This window comes from Melopsittacus undulatus, chromosome 1, assembly GCF_012275295.1.
Source record: "Melopsittacus undulatus isolate bMelUnd1 chromosome 1, bMelUnd1.mat.Z, whole genome shotgun sequence".
NCBI classification, from domain to species: domain Eukaryota; kingdom Metazoa; phylum Chordata; class Aves; order Psittaciformes; family Psittaculidae; genus Melopsittacus; species Melopsittacus undulatus.
In genome coordinates this window covers 96,928,581-96,950,839 of record NC_047527.1, presented here as the reverse complement: position 1 = coordinate 96,950,839, position 22,259 = coordinate 96,928,581, and the positions used below count along the sequence as shown (strand labels likewise).

General features: G+C 47.6%; 3 protein-coding genes across 3 annotated transcripts; 1 reads left to right on the top strand and 2 right to left on the bottom strand.

Moving 5' to 3' along the window:
- Window positions 1–380: 380 nt before the first annotated feature.
- H2BK1 (H2B.K variant histone 1) lies at window positions 381–1,406 on the bottom strand. The gene is made up of 2 exons (XM_034060363.1): window positions 1,290–1,406; window positions 381–617 (listed from the first exon to the last, which is right to left on the bottom strand). Exons 1-2 carry the CDS (start codon window positions 1,404–1,406, stop codon window positions 381–383), a joined length of 354 nt encoding a protein of 117 aa, XP_033916254.1.
- A 3,540-nt stretch (window positions 1,407–4,946) lies between these two features.
- ABCF2 (ATP binding cassette subfamily F member 2) lies at window positions 4,947–15,519 on the bottom strand. Its single transcript, XM_034061884.1, has 15 exons — window positions 15,461–15,519; window positions 15,032–15,200; window positions 12,775–12,987; window positions 11,697–11,879; window positions 11,239–11,410; window positions 10,996–11,091; window positions 10,275–10,377; window positions 10,093–10,188; window positions 9,866–9,985; window positions 9,106–9,195; window positions 8,760–8,870; window positions 8,450–8,512; window positions 7,883–8,011; window positions 6,855–7,058; window positions 4,947–5,561 (listed from the first exon to the last, which is right to left on the bottom strand). Exons 2-15 carry the CDS (start codon window positions 15,183–15,185, stop codon window positions 5,424–5,426), a joined length of 1,872 nt encoding a protein of 623 aa, XP_033917775.1. The 5' UTR covers window positions 15,186–15,200; window positions 15,461–15,519; the 3' UTR covers window positions 4,947–5,423.
- Window positions 15,520–16,084: 565 nt separating this feature from the next.
- On the top strand, window positions 16,085–20,760 carry CHPF2 (chondroitin polymerizing factor 2). Its single transcript, XM_005149843.4, has 4 exons — window positions 16,085–16,359; window positions 17,757–18,321; window positions 18,769–18,951; window positions 19,237–20,760. Exons 1-4 carry the CDS (start codon window positions 16,085–16,087, stop codon window positions 20,497–20,499), a joined length of 2,286 nt encoding a protein of 761 aa, XP_005149900.1. The 3' UTR covers window positions 20,500–20,760.
- Window positions 20,761–22,259: the final 1,499 nt, after the last annotated feature.

Sequence of the window (22,259 nt, the reverse complement as noted above, 5' to 3'; positions counted from 1 at the left end):
TTTCAGCTGAGCTTTTCATCAATGGGAGCTCCCAGCAGATCTTGCTCTTTACCCAGGCTGGACCACCACAGAAAGCAGAACCATCCCTTCCTGTTCTTCTGCTATTGCCTACAGCACCAGCCAGGATCCCCAACCACTATGACATGTTGAAGGCAACAGCTGCTCCATACCAAGTAGACAGAACCAGAGTGGGATCTCCTCTAACCTCCCACCCCACTGAAAGCTCTGACCCAGCTCCTTGGGCCCCCACCAACATCTATCAGCCCTATCCATGGTGATGATGAACACCCACTGACTTCTCCTCCCACCCTTCCCCCCCAGCAGCATCATGACAGGCGAGGCACACTCAATGCAATGGGAATTTATTGGGGTCTGGCCAGTCACTTGCTGCTGGTGTACTTGGTGACAGCTTTGGTGCCCTCAGAGACAGCATGCTTGGCCAGCTCACCAGGCAGCAGGAGCCGCGCGGCTGTTTGCACCTCCCGGCTGGTGATGGTGGTGCGGTGATTGTAATGGGCCAGGCGAGAGGCCTCCGAGGCCAGACGTTCAAAGAGGTCATTGACAAAGGAGTTCATGATGCTCATGGCCTTAGAGGAGATGCCAGTGTCCGGGTGCACCTGCCGAATGGTAATCAAGCACTGTCTCACACATCCATCTTCCTGAAGTGGGGGCCACACTTCCCCCCCCCTTTCAGACAGGGCACTCAAACCATACATGGACCATCATTTGCCACCCTGAGAGTCTCAAGTCCTGTGCCATTTGCATTAGACTGAAGAGAGGCTTTGGGATTGCACTGGCAGGAGCCTCCACACAATCCCTTATGGAAAACCAGCCTGTGAGAAGTGGAGGTAGAACATGAGCTCCAAGTCTTGCCTACAGGATCATGCAGGCAACTGAGGCCCAGATAACTCATAGTTACCTCTGAAAAGGTCTTTTGCTCATCTTCCCAACAGGAATTACCAGAACAATTTAAATTCTTACACAGAAGGTCAGCACCAGCCCTATTGCCTTTTACTCAACAATTTCTTCAGGCAAAGCTATGTACTAAAGCTTATTCTCACCAAGAAATCCTTTCTGATGAAGCCCATTTCTTGCCTTGCCTCTTGCTCAGAATCCCCCCACCATGTACTTTTGAGATTCAGCTGGGGCTCTCTTGTACCCACTTATTCTGTTTTCCATCTCCCTTATAAGCAGATTTTCCTTCCTTTTCTTGAGGCAGTTAATACGCAATTGGCAGAAGTGACTTTACATATGAAGCTGCTTCTAGCTGAAAAGAAACATTTGCTCACCTGCTTCAGTACTTTGTAGATATAGATTGAATAGGTTTCCTTCCTCTTAGGCTTTTTCTTGGACTTCTGGTCCTCAGAGGCAGAAGCATGACCACGCTTTCTCTCACCTGCACCCATCTCAGTCTCCAACAGACCAAGCTCTAACACAGCAACCAGTAGGTGCCATGGGGCTGGTTATATACTAAAGGCAGCAGCACTTCACCTGCCTCAAGTGTACTCCCAAGGAGCAGAACACACACCTGTAACTGATGATTCCACTTTGCACTAATTGAAGGGCAGCTAGCATAGCAGGACCTTGGAAGTTACTGACTCAATTAAATTTTCAGACCTGAGAAAAGCTCTGAGAGCAGTATGGGCAAAGAGGTGGGCAAGAGCAATAGCATCATAAGATCACATGGGGCAGAAGTGGAGGAAAGCTATTCCAAGGTTTTGGTGAAAGGAGCCTTCCTGCTTTAGTAGAGGGTGTAAACTGGAGTACTGCTTTCAGAATCAAATGGGTGGAACCTCTTCTGTGCTATGTAACAGATAATGCAATCAGTGGAGACTCAGTAATTGAAGGGACCGTCAGTCTAGTGACTGAACTATAAACATTCCAATAGCCAGTATTCCTCCCACTATCTCAGATAGTCTGCTCCTGGGAGACCTGCCTGCTATAAATAACAGGGCCTTGAAGGATGGAAGGCAGGCAGTGGGAGGGTGAACATTCTGAATATGTATTTGATCTTGGAAATCAGTGCTCACACCAGTGCTGATAACTATGGTGCAGGAATTAAGCCAGGGAAAAAAACCATGTGCGGCAAACACAGTACAGAAGTGAACAAAATAGAAAGCTTCCTGCCCTTCAGATAGAAAAAGAAGCCTTTCTCTAAGCAGACATCACATCAGGTGTTTCATAAAAGGGTAATACCTTTGAGATACATAATGTACCTTTGAGGGAGGAGGCACTGGTATCTCTGTGCTGCCATCCACACTGTCCCCTGCTCAGGGCCTCCGTTATACTGGCACGTTTTTAGCAAATCACATCTTCCAAGGAGTGAGTTTGGGAGACTTGCTCATCAGTCACTGTGCCAGTGCTTGTGCAGACAATAGTGTTTCACTGAATTTAGTTTTATTCTAGGCCTGTCCTCCTGGGAAGGCACCTGGTCACCCACCCTTAGTGCAAATGGAAGTCACAGTGGCAACCAGGGTCTAAATATCACAGAAGGGCTTCTTGCATGCAGGAAGTGAAATATTAGTAACCAGGTGGAACATGCTAGAATGGTCACATCAGTGCATTCATGACAGAGAATAGGCTTGAACATTGAAGATATGAGGTAGTGGAATCCTTCTGGGGACAATAGTGACTCATACTGAGAGCAAGGACCAGGCTTGTGTTTTCTATGAGGCCATGCATTGACAAGGACCAGTACAGGGCTTCTCTCCTGATGTACTAAGCACAAGGAGCCATTAAATAGTAAGGGCAGAGGCTCATCCAGTGAGCAGTATGGTCAAATCTGTACTCCCAGATTGGGGAGTTACCACCTGCTTCCCTAGATTGCATGTGCTAGAGGCTGTCCAGTGTGGAAGCCAAAAGCTCATCTTGACTCATCCTTGTGATATTTTTGTAGTTTATGGATCGACTCACAACACAAAGACAAGGGAATCCCACAGCCTTGCACGTGGTGTAGTATCTGCCACTTCTGGCTGTGGCTGTGTCACTTTTAGACTTGAAGCAAGAGTAACGTTGTAGAGGCTTGAGGCCACTTCTTTCACAGAAATGACCGTCCTAGCAGCTAAGGAGCAATTCTCATTATTTACCTAGATACAGTTTAGCCTTTTCACATGACCAGAAAAGGCCTAGCTCAAACAGTTCAAAATGCCACAGTCCAGCTACTGGCTGTCTCTCTGACAGTACTACAGGCCATATACCTGCCACAGCTGTTTCAGTGCAGTCTTACAAACTGTCACCAAAGAATGGGTATAAAGCAAGTCTGAAATAACAGACTGATATGGCATGTATGAATGTATTTTCCATTTTACAAGTCTTAGCCTATTGTGACCTCTAGTGCAGCTACAGCTACTTTTGCTTTGAACATGTATGTACCTGTGGTCCTTGTTTGCTAAATCAGAGACCTGTCTGCAACTGAGAAATTCCTCACGTTTTGCAGCAGCAGACAGCTAACAGAGCTAGAAAAATTCTCAAACTGCTGTCCATCATGCTGGCTGTCATCTCAATGTTCCCATGCCCTTCTCAGGATTTAGTATTCCCAAAGAACTCAGTGTAAGGTTTTATCCTAGATTTATTATTGCCACCATGGCTCTCAATTACAAATCTGAAATGGAGACATTAGAGTTGTTGCCAAATGTTTGCCAAGAATCAGTAAGAGCAGAATGAACAGCTCTAACCTCAGGCAGGACTTCATGACCTCACCATTCTCATAGCTACTTTGCAACCCTTCCCAAGTCACCAACATCTTTCTAAAACCTAAAGAGCAGAACAAAGACATGCATTCATCTATTCTTGTTTCAACTTTTGTGACACCAATCAGCCTTTACAGACTTCTGAGTACTACATTGTGAAACTTTTCAGTGCAATCTAGCTTTTCCTGCAGACCTTGAACAGCTTTTATACTAACTTGCATTATTTCCTCAAAAAATTACTTCCCCCCTCAGATCTTTGCTAAACGCACTGAAACACCTGAATGTTCTGCACTGTCTACTGGAGGCAGGTCCCATTGTGACATTTGTCCTGTGGATGATATGCAGCACTTCTATAGCAGCAGTCACAACTTGGATGGTTCAGTTGGAAAAAACCCAAGGAAATGCTTTACTCAGAAAGTCAGACCCACAGATGGTTGGCATCTGAGAAAGTACTGCAAGAGAGTGAGTACAATTACTCCGTATTTGTCCTGTTCTTCAATTTGCCCGTTGGCATGTACTGGTGGAACAGGTCAGCGGGCTACATGAGCCTCTCACATAAGCAGTACAGCCATTGTCACGTGTCAGAATTAATTAAAATGACAGCTCACAATCATAGGAATTTTATAGGATTTGGATTGTTATCTTTTTCTTTAGTGTGTTTTGTTTTAAAAAGAAATTAAAATTGTATTTTATTCAAGCTTCTATGGCAGAGGGTGAAGTCTGATGCGTTTCTAAAAATTTGCTATTAAGAACAAAAATAAACCAACTTTAGTCAATTAGTCTTGTTTAGTTATACCTGCACCAAACAAATAACTTCCTAGTGCAAAAATGCTTAATTATTGAGTCTTATTATTCAACCCATACAATTCAAGGTGAAGAAAAAGCACACATCTAAGCCATTCTGTTGTAGACAACAAACATACTGGTATTTTATAGATCTAAATTCCCTTTTTAACAGCCAGTCTTCAGAATCCTTTGAAGTTTTATCTGTCAAGAAAGCATGTGTGGCTTGCTCCCCCTTCTGTCATAAACTGGAAAATACAGTGCTCACTGGATTATCAAAGGTATCCTAGGTGTAAGGATCCTACTCATTGCTCTGTACCTCGAGCTCAGTACTAATCACTTCATAGATCCCATGAGTCATAACTTTGGTAGTACCTTCACCCCAGAAGACACGGCTCTGCACCCTCACTTAAAACTCAGCACTAGATGATTTGCCCCAGCATGCCCCAATAACTACTATGGCTCACAAGACAAGAGTGTTCTTCCCTCTTTATTGACTGGTGGATTCTCAGGCAGATCTGTTAATTACACTGTTAAATAATAGTTAAAAACAAACCAAGGCCAGAGGAGTTTGATGTGAAGTATCTAAACTGAAGCAGAAATTGGGAAGGAAGAGGCGGGAGAAGCTGGGCTGGGGTCTCCACTTCTGTATCACTGCAGCTCAGACACCCTAACTGCCACTGCCATGATCCCAGATCATTAGATTCCAAGGCCCGGCTCAGATGGGACATCATCTAAATATGGAAACGGTTGCCCAAACGTAGCCAGATCAGGAGAGAAGAGATCTGTCCAGATACAGAGGTGCAAGGCAAGTCAAGGGGAAGCAGTATTGCAGCAATCCTAGAACACAGCCAGAGATAGCAGCAGAGTCCCATTCCAGTCGGCAGATGGGCGAGTCACATTGGCCACTGTCAGTCTCCACAGTGAGCACCTGACCGACTGCTCTAGAGCTCACATGTTGTGGGTCTTTTTGGTGAGCTGAGGATCCTCGCCCACCAGCTTTGACTTGAGATGCTCCTTGTAGGAGAGGATGTCGCCTTGCCACTTTGTGATTGTCTGCTTCTCACAGACCCAGATCTCCTGTGCAACCTGAAAGCAAGCACAGGAGAGATTTACAGTACAGCATTTAATAATTTTACCAAAGTTATAAAATTATCCCTAATCTACTCTCTGTAGTCTGGTAAGAGTTAGGGTTAGGGCTAGGGTTAGGGTTTCACACTTCACACTTCAACTACCAAAGAGAAATACCTGTAGTGAAATATCTTACCTGATGTTTTCTGCATATTTATACAAGATTCTAGAACTAAAAATCCTTGACTGCTCAACATTTCTTTTTTTTTGTTCATGGACTAAGGAGGTGTCCTGGGTTCAGCAGTAGCAGTCATTTTTCTCCTTCTTAGTAGATGATGCAGTGCTGTGGTTTTGACTTTCAGCCTGGGAACAGTGCTGATAACACTGATGTGTTTAGTTGCTGCTCAGTAATGTTTACTCTGACCAAGGACTTTGTGAGTCTCAGGCTCTGCCAGGGAGGAGGGGAAGCTGGGAGGAAGCAGACAGGACACCTGACTCAAACTGACCAAAGAGGTATTCCATACCACAGCACGGCATGCCCGCTATATAAACTGGGGCAGTTACCTGGAAGAGTTAGACCACTGCTCAGGTCGGGCTGCGTATCAGTCAGCAGGTGGTGAGTGGTTGTATTCTCTTCCCTTGTTATTTCCCTTATCATTATTATTATTGGTGGTAGCAGCAGTGGTTTGTGTTATACCTTAGTTACTGGACTGCTCTTATCTCAACCTGTGTGTGGGGGGGGGGGGAGGAAGGGGGTGGAGTGAGTGAGCAGCTGCGTGGCTGACTGGGCTTAAACCACAACAGGAGGAAAGCCTTTCCTGCTAAACTGGGCAGTTAAGAAAAAAAAAATAGTACCTCTTGACCTGAACTACTTGCATGTAACACACTGAAAAATAAAATTACACCTGAACTTGCAGATAAAGCTATAGCTGATAAATCAGCACTTGATATTTGTGTGTATGTGGTGCAACTTCCTTTGCCTGTGCAGACTGAGTGATAAATGACTGTGCTAGAACTACTCCAGTATCATTTAAGAACACCTAGTTAAAGCCTCTATAGTGTCATTACCATTTAACTTATTCTTTACTTCTAGGGTTTTGTTGGTTTTTTTTTTTGTTTCATTTTTTTTTCCAGTACCTAATGTGCTCCTAAGCTAGCTCAGAAACTATTTTACATGAACATGGCAAGGGAATCATGTCCAGAGATTTCTTTCACTCACACATCTTCTTGGGATGAGTCGGTTGAAAACACTTGGTTTAATTACTTAGAATGTTAGAAAGGTGCTCTGACAAAATTCACCACTTTTCTTACCTGTTGGATGAGTCTGAAGTCATGGCTGACAAGCATCATTCCTCCTTCAAAGTCATTAATAGCATCTGCCAGAGCATCTATTGTTTCTATGTCCAAGTGGTTGGTGGGCTCATCCAGGAAAAGCATGTGAGGATTCTGCCAGGCCAGCCACGCAAAGCACACACGACACTTCTGCCCATCAGAGAGGTTCCTAATGGGGCTCACCTGACAAACACAGACACTGTTTGCAGCTCTGCAGGAAAGCTTACACACTTCCACCCTGACCACAAGATACTCAGATTTCACTGTGTTTCTAGCAGCTACATTATACAAGAGGACAAAGCCTAGTCAGTTGTACACCTAAACTAAGCTTCTCTCACCAGCAGAACAAGGGAATTCCAGGCACTTCTGAGAAATGTCCATCACAAAACCCAGCTTGTGGTAAAGGTTCCAAAGTGTAGTTAATTGAGGTCTGACTTGTGTTCAGTGCAGACACAGCCATAAAACTACTCTCAACTTCTGGAGTGACAAACGGAGAACAATGTAAAAATCAACGCTTAATTGCAGTGATGAGGACAACTCCTGTCATACATGTGATGTATGATACACAGGAACATGTTATGTTTAGACTTAGAGCATCACTGGTGATCCTACCCTCTCTGAGCAAAGTGGTCCCCACTCCCAGTTGAAAATGTGTTCTAGCATTTCTGCCTGCTATTCATCTCAGCAATAAGAAACAAACTAGTTCAAGTTGCAATTAAAATACGCTCGAGCCTGGGTCTACGCCACAACTTGTCTTCCCTTCACCCAGATTCTGAGGAGGTCACCCATTCCAACCCACATATTGTTGCAATGCAAAGAAAGTTCCTATGAGCCATGAGTTATTTTTTCCTCCAGTTTCAAGAGCTGAGACAGAAGAAACATTTTGATGCTGTGGTGTGCTATAGCGCATACTGCATCACACTGGCAGACATCAATAGAGCAACAGAAAATGCAGCAGCTTTACTTCCCACATGAGCAAAAACCAAACCTCAACCGCTTGTACTCACCTGCTGTTTCCCTGTCAGACCATATCTACCAATGATTTTCCTCATCTCCTCCTTCTCTTTGATCTCTGGGTAGCATTTCAGCATGTACTCCAAGGGTGAGAGGTCTAAATCCAACTGCTCTTGCAAGTGCTGACAGAAGAAGAAAAATCAGCTTCAAGCTATGCAGGCCATCCACTTCATGGCCAAAAGTATTTCCCTCCCTTATAAGCCCTCTGTACCAGCTGAGCAGAACACATGAGTCAATAAACCCCCTCACAGCATAGCCACTGTGCAAACTATTATGAAAGGAATTTCCATTTCAGGAGCAGGAGTCCTGCTTCAGAATAGCAGGCTTGTTCACGACCAAGCACAAGGCAACCATCTCTCCTGTAAAAGTCTAGAGGCTAAACAGAAAGGACTACAGCAAGCCTCTAGAGCCCATTCAGCCAATGGAACAGTTCCGTCCCCTATCTCCAGGCCAAGAAAGGCAGCAGTGGAGAAGCCTCAGAAACAGAGGGGCAAGATTCCTCATGGCTGACAGCTTTTTCCTCAGCAATTCATGTCCCTGGTGGCTGCTGTAGGAAATACCTGGTGGTATCTACCGATCTTCACATGTGAGTGCTTGCGGATCATCCCATCTGTGGGCAGCAGCTAGAAAAGGAAGATAGAAGCATTTCACCACAAAATCCATCCTTTGGCTATATGCCAGAAATACAGAATCCAGATATCTCTGTTATGGCCCAGAGGAGGCAGCCTGCACAGATAATGTGAGATACTGTGGCATGATCTTAGAACTTCCAGGGCCTGACTGAGGTGTGCTGGCAAATAAATGCAGCTTCATTGAAGACTACCCCAAGAATCAAGGTCCAGAAAAAAATAAACAATGTAGGGAGCATACCTCTCCTGTGAGCAGTTTCAGCAGTGTTGACTTTCCGGCTCCATTGGGTCCAACGAGAGCTACGCGGGTATCCAGGTCAATCCCAAACTCCAGGTTATTATAGATCCATGGCTGCAAACCACAAAAGTCATGACACATATGCTTTTCCACTACTACCCAGAACCTCCATGTTCCACCTGTAATACTCTGTCCTCAGAAGACTTAGCATTAACACTGACAAGAAGTTTGATCGACTAGTCAGTCGTACTGCAGCCTGATCAGAAAGCTTAGCCAAAGCCTTACACTCCCAAACAAGGCAGGGATACAAAAAATCTCCATACAACCCATGCACACTCCCCATACTCACCCCATCCTTGGTGTATCTGAAGCTGACATTCTGCACCATGATGACAGGAGGAGGGATTTTCCCACAGGATGGGAAATAGAATGACAAAGTCTGTTAACACAGAATATCCACTTGTTAAAGACCCTGGAGCACAAAACAACCCTTCTGGTATTCTGGTATAACTATGCGTCACTACAGATAACACCTGCAGACCAAGCCACCAGACTGTGACTTTTTATGAGCCCCTCTAGCAACCCAGATTTATTCTGATTATTTGCCTGCAAGCTCATCTACTGGATATGAGAGTCCCTATTTTTTTCCACTTGAATCAAATGTGGGCTTGTTCTCTTCAAACAAGTACAAATTGATCTGAGCATTCTCCCCCATCTTCTCCAACCCTCAGACATTCATTCCTGATTTCTGTGTCTGCAAAATAACTTTATTGATATGACAAATCTCGTTCTCTCCCTAGAAAATTACTCCTCCTCTTCAGCATTATACTAGCTTCAGTACAGTCATCCTTGACATCAGGAAGGGTGTATCATTCTTGCTCCCAGTTATGCCAGCCATTCCCGCTCTCACAGAATCATAGAATGGTTTGGGCTGAAAGGGATCTTAATGTTCATCTAGTTACAACTCTTCTGCCACAGCCAGGGACATGTTTCACTAGACTAGGTTGCTCGAAGCCCCATCTAACTTGGCCTCAGCTAAAGATCATTCTACTTATTTAGCCCATGTTTCCAATATTGATCTCCAGATGCAATCCCATGTCTCATCCTACCTTATCATTCACAACTCTCTCTGTCAAGCCAGCAGCCATCATTTTTTGAAGGGTCTTCTCCTTGCTCTGAGCTTGCCTGGCCAGCTTTGCACTACCATGACCAAATCGTGCAATGTAATTCTGCAACAAAACACGGAGTTAGCTGAAAGCCACAATAACAAGGTTGAGGAGGTGCAGGAACGCCCACCTGCATGGATATAAAGATGTTCATGCAGCTAGGCAGATACCTTCATATGGGCAATCTGATCTTGCTCCCAGTGGAATCGCTTCATTTGATTTTCTTCTAGCTCCAAGCGCGTCTTTACGTACTGATCATAATTTCCCTAGAAAGAGACCACAGAATGTAATACATCTCCAGAAAACAGCTCCTCTGTTTTTGCCAGTTGCAAGCAGGGCACTGTTTACTCACTGTGTAGTACTTCAGTTTGCGGTTGTGCATGTGGATTATGTTGGTGCAGACACCATTCAAGAAGTCCTGGGAGTGGGATATCAGCACAAGGATCCGCTTGAACCTAGGGCACCATGTAATTTATTAATTTGAGATTAAGGCAGTAAAATAATTCTTGCTTGTTGGCCTTGATGGTGACAAAGGATTTACATGCACCAGATCTCTCTTGCCTACAATCGGATTTAGAATAAAAAGATAACAGCCTTGGAGATGCTCTGGGAAATCTGGAGTAAAGCAGCTACAACCAGCTGCAGCATGCAAATACTGCAAATATTTTCTACTATGTTAAAACACTACTCACTGTAAGAAAGCCCTTGCGCATTGCACAAAGAGACAAGAGCTGGCCACCCATCTGGTAGATGACTAGTGCTACTGATGCAACTGACTCCACTGGCACCACACCTCTAAGAAGTTTCAACCTCTGCTGCTTACTTTCACCTTGGTACAGACTATCATCTATCAGGCACACTATGATTTCCTCTGCTCCTAATCTGTAAAATCTGTATCAAGAACCCTTCCACATATAAATGTAGCAACAAGCATAGAAAGGTGTCTCTGGTATTGTAATAAGTATGTAGCCACAAGAAGTATAGACAGTTATTACAGTAGCGCTTGCTCATATGTAAACAAGATGTTCCAGCAGAAAAGCACAACATGAAGCAGCAAACTCCTTCATGCTTACGTTTTCAGCTCTTCCTCCAACCACACACAGGCATCCAGGTCAAGATGGTTTGTGGGCTCATCCAGCAGCAGCATGAAAGGCCGAATGAAGAGGGCTCTGAAAAGCGAGCGGAGATGCATGTAGGGTAAATGCAGGTAACTCAAAGCCTCTCAGCTCCGAGTTCTGAGAAGTGTGTATATGGCTCTGCAGAGCCAGGAGCGGGCAGGCAATCTCCCAGGAGGCAGCAGGCAGTATAACACTCACCTAGCAAGAGCCACCCTCATTCGCCAGCCACCACTGAAGTCCTTCAGCTTCTTCCGCTGCATGGCGGGGCTGAACCCCAACCCATGAAGGATACGTGAGGCTCGGGCTTCTGCCTTGTCAGCATCCAGCTCCTCCAGACGTTCATATAACTCCAAGAGTTTCTCACACTCCGCTGAAAGAGAGCCTGCTTGTCAGCACTTCTAGGAAAGGTGAGTCCATCTGCTTTACTACTATTCAGCCCCCTCTATTCCTAAGCCTGAGACACCTCTTAAGAAGTTGCACAGATTAATTTCATTCAAAGAAGTGCAATCCCACAGGACTTTTCAACTAGTACAGGGCAGCTGGGGGAAACAGGTATTGTAACATATAAAAACTCTGCCAAGGAACCCAAATAAAACCTCTTCTTTGGTGGGGAGGGAAATGAAGGAAATGTCCCTTGGGACTCGAAGAAGCTTTACCATCTTCATGAGCCAGACGTTCTGCTTCTCGCTCTAACATGGCCCTTTCTGTATCCACCTCCATCACACACTGTAGAGGGGTCTTGTCACTGGGAGGCATCTCTCGGGTCAGGTGATAGATGTCAATATGCTCCGGGATGGGCACTTCTCGTTTTCCAATAGCTGACAAAAGCATGGATTTCCCTGTGTGCAAACAGATACTCGGCAATTAATTGTTGGATTCACTGAGTTATAATGTCACAGAAAAACAAACAAGATGCAGTCAGATTCCATTGATTGCCTCCCTTTCCAACTCCAAAAAACCCTTGGGAATTTCTTGCCCAAGAGGCCAGAAGAATTGGAGACACAGCAGAGCTCACTGCCTTGCTGTGACAGGCTGCCCTCACAGCAAAAGTTCACCCCCCCAAGGACAAGACTGAAACATGAAGAAGCTCTTTGGAAACCACTGCAGTTCAGCCTTTGCCTGGATTTAAGAACTTTATGTCTGATGTATTTTTCCTGCTGTCTAGCTAGGCCTGACATCTGTTACTAGGACCCCAGAATCTAAAGACCTCTAACAAAGAGGAAAATAATGTACTCATCACTGGAGAGCCTAGGGGCTTTTCTGAAAGTTAAACCAGCTGGTCACTCTTACTAACTCTTCTTCGATTACTCCTATATTCTGCATCTCTCCATGTAGGGCACTGCTTTCTCAGGGGACAGTACAGCTGTTTTTCCATTAAGACCAAATCATACACTCATACTGTGCAAGTTCTTTGACCAATAGCATCAGCACTGGGTTTACTGACACTACAAAAAAAATCCTGCACGCAGGAATCAGGCAGATTCACAAAGCCCAGACATCTCACCCAACTCCCCACAGAAACAAGTTCAAATGCAGTCCAAAGCCAGAATTTTACCTCATACTTCCACCAGCATCCTAGCAATTCCTCTTCCTGGGTAGGGAGATGGGAGAATGGAAACTACCATGTCCCAGCCATGACTGCCTAACTGCCTGCTTTCTTGTTTCCAGCTTCTCAGCAGTATGGCATCTTCCCCAAACTCCAGAAAGCCGATGGCACTGTGCCCCATAGCTTACCAATCCCATTGAGTCCAATAAGGCCATAGCGCCTCCCGGAGTTCAGCTCAAGTTTTGTATCACTGAGCAGCTCCTGGCCGTGGAAGGTCAGCGAGAGGTTAATGATGTGCACATCAGTACTGTTGGGATGGGAGGCCAGCACTCCTGTCACAGCACGGGCAGCGGCTTTCTTTAATTCAAAATCCTCCAGTTCCTTTGTAAGAGCATCCACCTCTATATGCAGAGACAGACAAAAAGTATTACTGATTTGCCAGCACAAGGGAAGCCACAAGCCTCTGTATCAATAGGCCCAGGATCACAAAATGAATTCTCATGCCCCGATTTTTACAGAAATGTTGAGGTGGCTCAGACACAATGATAGTCAGCTTTTCAGCTTAGCAGATGGATATATACGATATAACAGGCACACCCACCTGCTCTCCAAATTAAATATGACCAATAGAACTAAATGAGCAGCCAGAACAGTCAGCCTGTTATCCAAACAACAGGACTGGGACCAACCCCCACTGCTGGAAGGACTGGGGGGGGGGGGAAAGAACTTACAAAGTATTGCTTTGCAACCTTAAGGAAAGAGCTGGCCAAAAGAAAACTTAAATAGGAAATAAATGAAGGGAAAGCTGAGAGGCCAAAAAAACAGCAGTACCAGAACAGGTCCTGCTTCTTTTTAGAAGCTAGTATGTCCATATGCATGCCCCCCTCTTCCTTTCCTCCTATAGTATACGGATCTTTCCTTTTCATCAGTTGCTGCCCTGAGTTATAGACTGATTTCCATTCCTTGGTGAGACACTGCCATTTGAAGAATGGCACTGAGGATGTCAGCAATACTCCCCCTGCCCAGAGATGAGGCCTGGGATCCAGACAGTTTGTGTTGAAGCCAGTGAAGAAGAACACCCTGGCTGTTAGCATCCAGTACTTTTGGCAGAACTACTCACTCAGCAAAATCGCTATTATCAAGTGCCTTAACCAAGAAGGAACAGAACTGTTAGCCGCACTGATGCTGAACCTCCTCTGAAAGCACGGGCAGTGCAGGCAGACCATAAGAAGCAAACCAGATGAGCACACCACAGTCCTTGACTGCCAGCCTCTGCTCTTCAGCAGCCGGACCCACCAGCTCCTGCCCCACTTGCCGTGACCGGCGCCGCCGGCCGTATCCCCTCACCGGGGCGGTGGACAGGAGGGCCCGGCAGCTGCTCCCCAGCCCCACCAATAGGAAGGCAGTATGCAGATGAGCCGCGGCAGCAGTCGGTATTGGCCGGCTAGGTCCGGGCGGGCCCGAGTCTCCGCCCGCAGCCGGCGGCACCGGGATCGGGCCGGAGTGGCACCAGGCATCTGCTGGGTCTGGCCCGTAATCCGGGCCCGCCAGCACCAGCGCTCTTGAGTGTGCCTGGGGACCACAAGGGCTTTCGGCAAGGAAAGGGGCCCTCGGGGGTGCCCTGGGTCTGTATCGCACGCCATGCCTTCTGAAACAACGCACCGTGAGCTGAGCCCAAGAAAAGCCCGTGCGCCCAACTGCCTGCCGGTTACAGCGTGGGCTAAGTACGGCCAGAAAATAAACTCCGTGTAAGTTTTCCCTTGGCTGTTTCCTTTACGGGGGTCAAGATCTCTTTGTTGACAAAGTCCCTTTCATTAAGGTAGTCAGATTCTTAGTTTCTGCAAACCAGGTATGTCCCAGAGAAAGGGATGAATAGAAAGGATCACAGCAGTAAGAACAGTGAGAATTCAGACACTACAGTGGTTCCTGCCACAGGAAAAAACAACAAAAAAGCCCCGAAGCCAAACAACACCACCCCACCACCAAAAAAAAAACCCAAAACAAAAACCCAAACAAAACACCCCAAACCACAGCCCTCCAAACTAAACTAACAAACAAACCCCACAAAACCAAAGCCAAACAGGTCTGGCCATCAAGTACAAGAAATCGGGACAGTGTCTCCGCGAGAGAGAAGAGACACCATCAGCACCCTCTACCTTTACCCTGCCAGCCTCAAGCAAGGGCCGGGAAACCCTTCACTGCTCAGCTCATGGAGAGCCACCAGCAACTGCCGGAGATGTCCCATCGGCTCCAGGAGAGCGCGGCCAAGACCGTCGGACGCCGCCGCTGACCCAGCACAGGCAGCACCCCGCACCCGTGGGAAGCCCTGGGCACAACTGCACGCGTCCGGCCAGACGCTGCCGGGCTGACCTCACTGGGGGTGGGGGGTCCCGCGGGGAGCAGCCCGAACAGAGCGACTGCCGTTACGGAGGGGCCGCCTCTCACCTGGCAGCGACGTTCCGTTGGCCTCCGGGGGCCGGACCTCCTGCGGCTCCGTCCCAGCATCGCCGTTCTCCTCTGCGGCGCGGCGTGGCCGCTGCCGGGCCTTGGCAGCCTCCTTCTTCTTGGCCGCTTTCTTCTTGGCCAGGTCCGAGGGCATGGCGCGGCGGAGGGGCTGCGGCGGAGGTGCGACAGGCGCCGTTAGGCCGCGCCGGCCCGCACCGGCTCGCCCCGCCCCCGTTCCCCGCCCCGGCTCGGAGCACGCGGCGCTGCCGGGCCTGACCGCTGGCTGCCGGCCCGGAAGCTGGGCTGCCCTCGCCGCGCCAAGCTGCCCAACCCAACCCAACCCGATACAACGGAACCCAGCCCGGCCAGACCCACTCCTCCTTCCCACCCCTCGGCCGCAACCGCCGCGCCGCGCGACCTGGCCCGCACCGGCTAGTCCGCGCTTTCCTTCTGTCGCAACAGGACAGCTGCTACCGCGTGCGCACGCCCCGCCCACCTCCGCAAGAGCTGCCAATCGGAGCATGAAACGTCACCCGCGCCGGGCGCTCCGCGGCTGCTCTGGGAAGCGGAGTCCGCGCTCCCCCAGTGTGCCGGGCAGAGGCACTGCGCGCCGCAGGGCCCCGCGCACTACGTCTCCCGGCGTGCACCGTCCCTGGCCCCGCCCCCGGCGCACCCCCCGCTCCAGCGGGTGACGTACACACGCGGGGAGGGGTCTCGTGTACCATAGAGGCGAGGGCGCTACGGAGAGCGTAAAGGGGAAGCGGAAACGTGCGGGTTGCGATGAGGCGGCTGAGGTGGCAGCGGTGGGAGAGCGGTCGGGCGGGACCCACTGCTTTACACCGCGGCCCCGGCACGGAGACAGCGGCCCCCGCCGGCCTGCAGGTGAGGCAGCTTCGGTGCTGCTGACTTGTGCTGCCCGAACGCCTCGCGCCGGAGATGTCGTGCGGCCCCCCGGTTCCCGAGCGCTGGAGCGGCACCGTGAGCCCGGCCAGGCCGTAGTGGGCCTGCGACCGCCATCGCCCGGATCGAATCGCTCCGCGGCTGGACGCCGCCATGCGCCTGGCTGCGCTGCTGGCCGCGTTGCGGCCCGTGCTGCCGCTCGTGCTGGGCCTCTCCCTCGGCTGCAGCCTGAGCCTTCTGCGCGCTTCTTGGAGCCAGAGCGGTGCGGAGGACCAGTGTCTGGGGGGGATCGGCCGTCCCGGGCCCCTCGCCGGCGGAGCTCTTCCGGAGGTTGCAGATGGAAGGCTGGGCCCGGGTCATGAGGACTTCAGGCCTAGGATTGTTCCATACTACAGAGACCCCAACAAGCCTTATAAAAAAGTGCTCAGGTAAAAATCTGTTCTTTTGGCCAGGCTTTCCTGCAAAGAGAGCAATCACATATGGGTGGTCTGACTGACCTTCCAGTCAGTAACAGGTTCAAGGTGGAACATGCTATTTGAAGTACCTTATGTAGTAACAGCTTGATGCAACAGGGCAACAGCTGAGATGGTTTCCTGAGAGGTGCAAGCTATGGGTTTAAAAAGCTATTGAAGTAATAAGTGCACCCAAGAAGATTGAGAATATTTCTTTTTTTCATTGCTCATGTCTAATAGAACATGTTAAATTATTCTCCAAAACTTTTTTAAGCAAGCTTATTAATTAGGAGAATGTTGAACAATTAATGATAACATGTAACTTGCAAGTGGTTAGCTCTGTTCTTTTTGTTTGCTTGTTTTAATTACACTAGCAGTTTCCTAGTTTGGATAAATGATGTGAGAATGTACTTTTCCTTGAAGGAAGCAAGTGTTTTTACAAAATGTAGATTTTACTAGTGCACTGTCTTTTAAAGCTCTGCTTCTAGGCTTAACTGTTTCACTACTGATAGACTCCAGCATACTTATCCTAAATTTTGCAAACATCATGAAGTTTAAGAAACAAATTGTAAGGTCCTGCACCTGAGTCAGGGCAAACCCAGGAGCAGCTACAGGTTGGGCAGAGAAGAGATTCAGAGCAGCCCTGCAGAGAAGCACTTGGGGGTGTTGGTTAGTGATAAGCTCACTATGACCCATTAGTGTGCACTTGCAGCCCAGAAACCAACCGTGTCCTGGGCCACATCAGAAGTGTGACCAGCAGATTGGAGGTTGATCTTGCCCTTCTGCTCTCATGAGGCCCCACTTGGAGTATGACGTACAGTTCTGGTGTCTTCAACATAAGGACATGGAACTGTTGGAACAAGTCCAGAGAAGGACCATGAGGATGATCAGGGGACTGGAGCACCTCCTGTATGAAGATAGGCTGAGAAAGTTGAGGCTGTTCAGCCTGGAGAAGAGGAGGCTGCGTGGAGACCTCATAGCAGCCTTCCAGTATCTGAAGGGGGCCTAGAAGGTTGCTGGGGAGGGACTCTTCATAAGGGACTGTAGTGATAGGACAAGGAGTAATGCACTCAAACTGAAGCATAGGAGATTTAGGTTAGAAATAAGAGAAATTATTTACTGTGAGAGTGATGAGGCATTGAAAAAAGGATGTCCAAGGAAGTTGTGAATGCTTCATCCCTGGAATTGTTCAAAGCCAGGTTGGATGAGGCTTGGGGCAGCCTCTTCTAGTGGGAGGCATCCCTGCCTATTGCAGGGTTTTTGGAACTAGATGATCTTAAGGTCCTTTCCAACCCAAACCATTCTTTGATTCTATAAGTCTTTGATTTTTTTCATGGAGCTGTTTGCCATGTAGGTGTGTCCTTCTATTACAGAACTCGCTACATCCAGACAGAATTGGGATTTCATGAAAGACTGTTTGTGGCTGTGCTGACATCCAAGGCTACCCTGAATACATTGGCAGTGGCAGTGAACAAGACAGTAGCCCATCACTTCTCTCGCCTGCTGTACTTCACTGGGTTGCGCAGTGCCAAGGTGCCTCATGGCATGGTGCTGGTGGCCCATGGGGATGAGCGTCCCATTTGGCTCATGTATGAGACCATGAACTATATTCATCAGCATTTTGGTTCTGACTATGACTGGTTCTACATCATGCAGGATGACACCTATGCCCAGGCTGAACAGGTCAAGGCTCTGGTGACACACCTAAGTATTAACCAAGATGTCTACCTGGGACGAGCAGAGGAGTTTATCGGGGGGGATGAGCAGGCCCGCTATTGTCATGGTGGCTTTGGCTACCTGATCTCCCGCAGCCTGCTGCTTAAGCTTCATCCGCACCTTGACAGCTGTCGCAATGAGATCCTTAGTGTGCGGCCAGATGAGTGGCTGGGACGGTGCATCATTGATTTCCTTGGCATCACCTGTGTTTCCCAGCTCCAGGTACTACCTTCCTTCTTGGGGTTTTGTGTTAGCTAAGCCTGGCAGAATCCATGCGCTTACTAGTTCACCCCTGCATAACAAAGGGACCTTTCCTTAAGCCTCTGATATGAGTTAGGGGAAGAAAGGAGTGTGTGGTATGGCAGCACCGCGGAGAAACAGATAATCAAAGCTGAAATGTTGTGGGAGAGAGAACACATACAGTAATTTTCAGACTACTAGCAGATGCTAATCCCGAGGTGTTTTAGAGGTCAGATAAAGGGCACATTGGTACCAAGAAGCAAGTAGGCATATAGTGGGGGGGGTGAGGGGAGATGACAACTCCTACATTTTGGTCTCTGGGTGCTGCAGTCAGCATTTCAAGAGGGCAGATGCATGTTTGGGGTGAGGGAATGCTTCTCTTTGAATTTGAGTTCCATGCCAGTCTTTTCTGGCTCTTGTCCACTTCAGGGCCAGAATTATCACACCTATGAACTGGCCAAAAATACTGAGCCAGAGAAGGAGGAAGAAGAGGAGTTCCAAGCAGCTCTTGCTGTGCACCCTGTTTCTGACATGACCTTGATGTACCGGCTGCACAAGCACTTCAGCAGGATCCAGCTTGACAGAGCCTACCAGGAGATCCAGGACCTCCAGGTAAGTGGTGAGGGATATGTGCAGACTCCTTGACCAAACAGGTCTCCTTTTCTTTCAACACAGTGAAGGAAGAGTATCTCTTCTGGTTGCAGGTGTGACTTGTCAGCCACACACAGAGTCTAATCCTGCGTCTCAGAAATAGCACTTTTGACACCATGTTATCCAAAACTACTGGTGTGATACTACCAAGATACAGTTCTAGGTGGTGAGGCAGGCCTGGGTGGGAGATGGAATGGACTTCTTTGAGAGTGGTTAGGGATCTGTATGTGTTCTCTCTTTGCACAGATGCAGATCAGGAACCTGACTTCATTGACCCCTGCAGGTGAGGTGGGCTTGACTTGGCCTGTGGGCATTAATGCCCCATTTCTTCCAAAGTCACGTTTTGAGGTAATCAGCTGGGACTACTTCACTGAGCAGCACCTCTTCTCTTGTCCTGATGGCTCCCCCAAGTGTGAACTCTTGGGAGCCAGCAAAGCAGATGTCAGTGAAATCATTGAGTCTGCACTTGAGCAACTTAACAGTCGCTACCAGCCTCTGCTCCGCTTCAGCAAGCGGCAGTTGCTGAATGGTTATCGGCGTTTTGACCCTACACGGGGCATGGAATATACTCTGGACTTGCTGCTGGAGGCAGTGACCCAAAAGGGCCACAGTCATGTTCTGGCCAAACGAGTGAGCTTGGTGCGACCGTTGAGTAAGGTGGAAATTATTCCCATGCCATATGTGACAGAGGCCACACGAGTGCAACTGGTGCTTCCCTTGACAGTGCAGGACCTGGATTTTGTGGCAAACTTCCTGGATATGTTTGCTATGAACACACTGGACACACATGATAATGCCTTGCTGACTTTGCTTTTCATCTACCATCCCTATGATGCTCAGCGTGTCAGTCAGGTGGATGTTTTTGCTGGAGTCAAAGCCATGGTAGGAGAGCTGGAGAAACGCTATGCAGAAGTTAAAATCCCCTGGATTAGTGTTAAAACTGAGGTGCCATCACAAGTGAAACTCATGGATATAGTCTCAAAGAAGCACCCTGTGGATACACTGTTCTTCTTGGCCAGTGTTTGGACAGAAATCAACATGGAGTTCCTGAACCGCTGCCGCATGAATACTATCAGTAATTGGCAAGTCTTTTTCCCAGTGCACTTCCAAGAGTTCAATCCTGCGTTGGTGTACCGTGGTGAGCAGACTGCTTCCTCCACCACTGACTTCCTGAGGGATGGACATTTTGACAGACATTCCTTTGCTGAGGCCTGCTTTTATAATTCTGACTACATGACAGCACGTACAAAGCTAGCAGCTGATATCTTAGACCGAGATGAGGTGCTGGAAAGCATGGAGGTATTTGATGTCTTCCTACACTATTCTGGTCTGCACCTATTCAGGGCTGTGGAGCCAGGCTTAGTGCAGAAATATGCACTGAGGAGCTGCAATCCCCGCCTTAGTGAGGAGTTATACCACCGCTGTGTGCTTAGTAACTTGGAAGGACTTGCATCCCGCTCACATTTAGCCATGGCTCTCTTTGAGCAGGAGCAGGCCAACAGCACTTGAGAGACTAGAAACATCAAGAACTTCTCAGCACCTTAACACTTGGCACTTTCCATCCCCTTCCCAGCCTTGCCATGGGTGAAGGGCATGTGATGTCCAGGGAGGAGAAGGAGGAGGACTTTCCCAGCCCTGCTCTGAGACACAGGCCTGGGCTGCAGGGAGAGGCTGTTTCTCTGGGGGTTTTGTGTTGGGTTTTTTTTTGTTGCTGTTGTTTTGTTGAGTTTTTTTTCCTGGGTTTGGAATAAATAAGTTTCTTTCCAGGCAGACTCATGTGGTTACTTATAAACTTTATAGTGTCTGGGATGAGGGAATAGAACAAGCTGTAGAGTTGACCTTACTTTAAACCACACAATTCTGCTGAGCAGTGCAGAGACTGTTAATATACCTCTGCTATGCTACTTTCAGTGCTGTTGTAGTATGCTCGTTTGTGTTTGTATCTTCATGTTTTCATTTTTCAGGGAGGCATAAACATAGCTTGTCTAGTTTACTGCTCAACAAAGCTACTCAATGCACTTTGACTTTGCTGTTTGGCTTTTTGACAACTGCAAAACATTCATTTTGTTGCATCATCTGGAAAGGTGAAGGAAAAGTCCTGTTGTGCACTAAGCTTACCTCAGTTGGACTGAGCACTGTGGTTGTAGTGTGCTCTAGAAGACAACCAGGAACTGTCTGAAGTTCTGCAGATAGAGCAAAATATTATCCCCGCAAATAACAGATACATTACTTCCTATCGCAGGTGCCATGGCTAGCAGATTTAATAATTCCGCTTCAGTCTGACCTGCTAAGTCCTTCACCTGTTAAAGTAGTGAGCCTGTGCAACTGTTCTAAGGGACAGAAAATTCTTCAGTGATGCCATATATTTTTTGAGTTCATGGCTCTACACATCTTCAATACACACTTTTGGGACCTGGTTTCCTTTGGGTACAAACACCTGCTTGCCACATGCATCTTAGCAGAAGCAGGCAACTGTTTGCATATTCTTAAGGGCTGTTATTCCAAATTCACATATGTGTTTTCATTAATGTAATTATTAAATGGATGAAAAGCTCTCTTTTAATGAACAGGCATAGGTTTTCAGGATGCTTCTACAGGAACAGGTTCTTAGCCAAATGTTAGTTGTTACATTTGAGAGAAAGCTTGATAAAAGTTTGTAGATAACAAATGTTAACCAGGTATGAGAAAATGAGGACAAGTCTTATACAGAATTATTTGAACATAAGATGTACTTATAAAACAGGTAACTGCAAAATCCTTTATCTGGCAATTAAGCAAACAGGTCGTGGTTTAGATTTCCGTGTTCTGTATCACACAGAAGGGACCTCTGGAATCATATAATTCAATCCCACCCCTGCACAAAGGGTCAGCTAGAGCAGGTTGCTCAGGCCTGTGGCTGGTTGCATTTTAAGTATCTTGCTCTCCTGGCAATCTGTTCCAGTGTGTAGTAACTTTTAGAGCCAAAGAGTTCCTTCTTATGTTTAACTGGATTTTTTGTGTTTCAGTTTGTGCCTGTTGCCTTGCTATTTCACTGGATACCACTGATAAGCCATCTGTTTCTGTCTTCCTTATCTCTCCCATTCGTGATTTATATATATGGATAAGAATCACACTCAGCCTGTTCTTCTGTAGGCTGAACAATCCCAGGTCTCACAGCCTTGCCTGTTAGGACAGACATTCCAATTGCTTAGCCATCTTCACACCCCTTCACTGGAATTGCTCCAGTATGTCTGTGTCTGTCTTATACTGGGGAGCCCAAAACTGAGCAT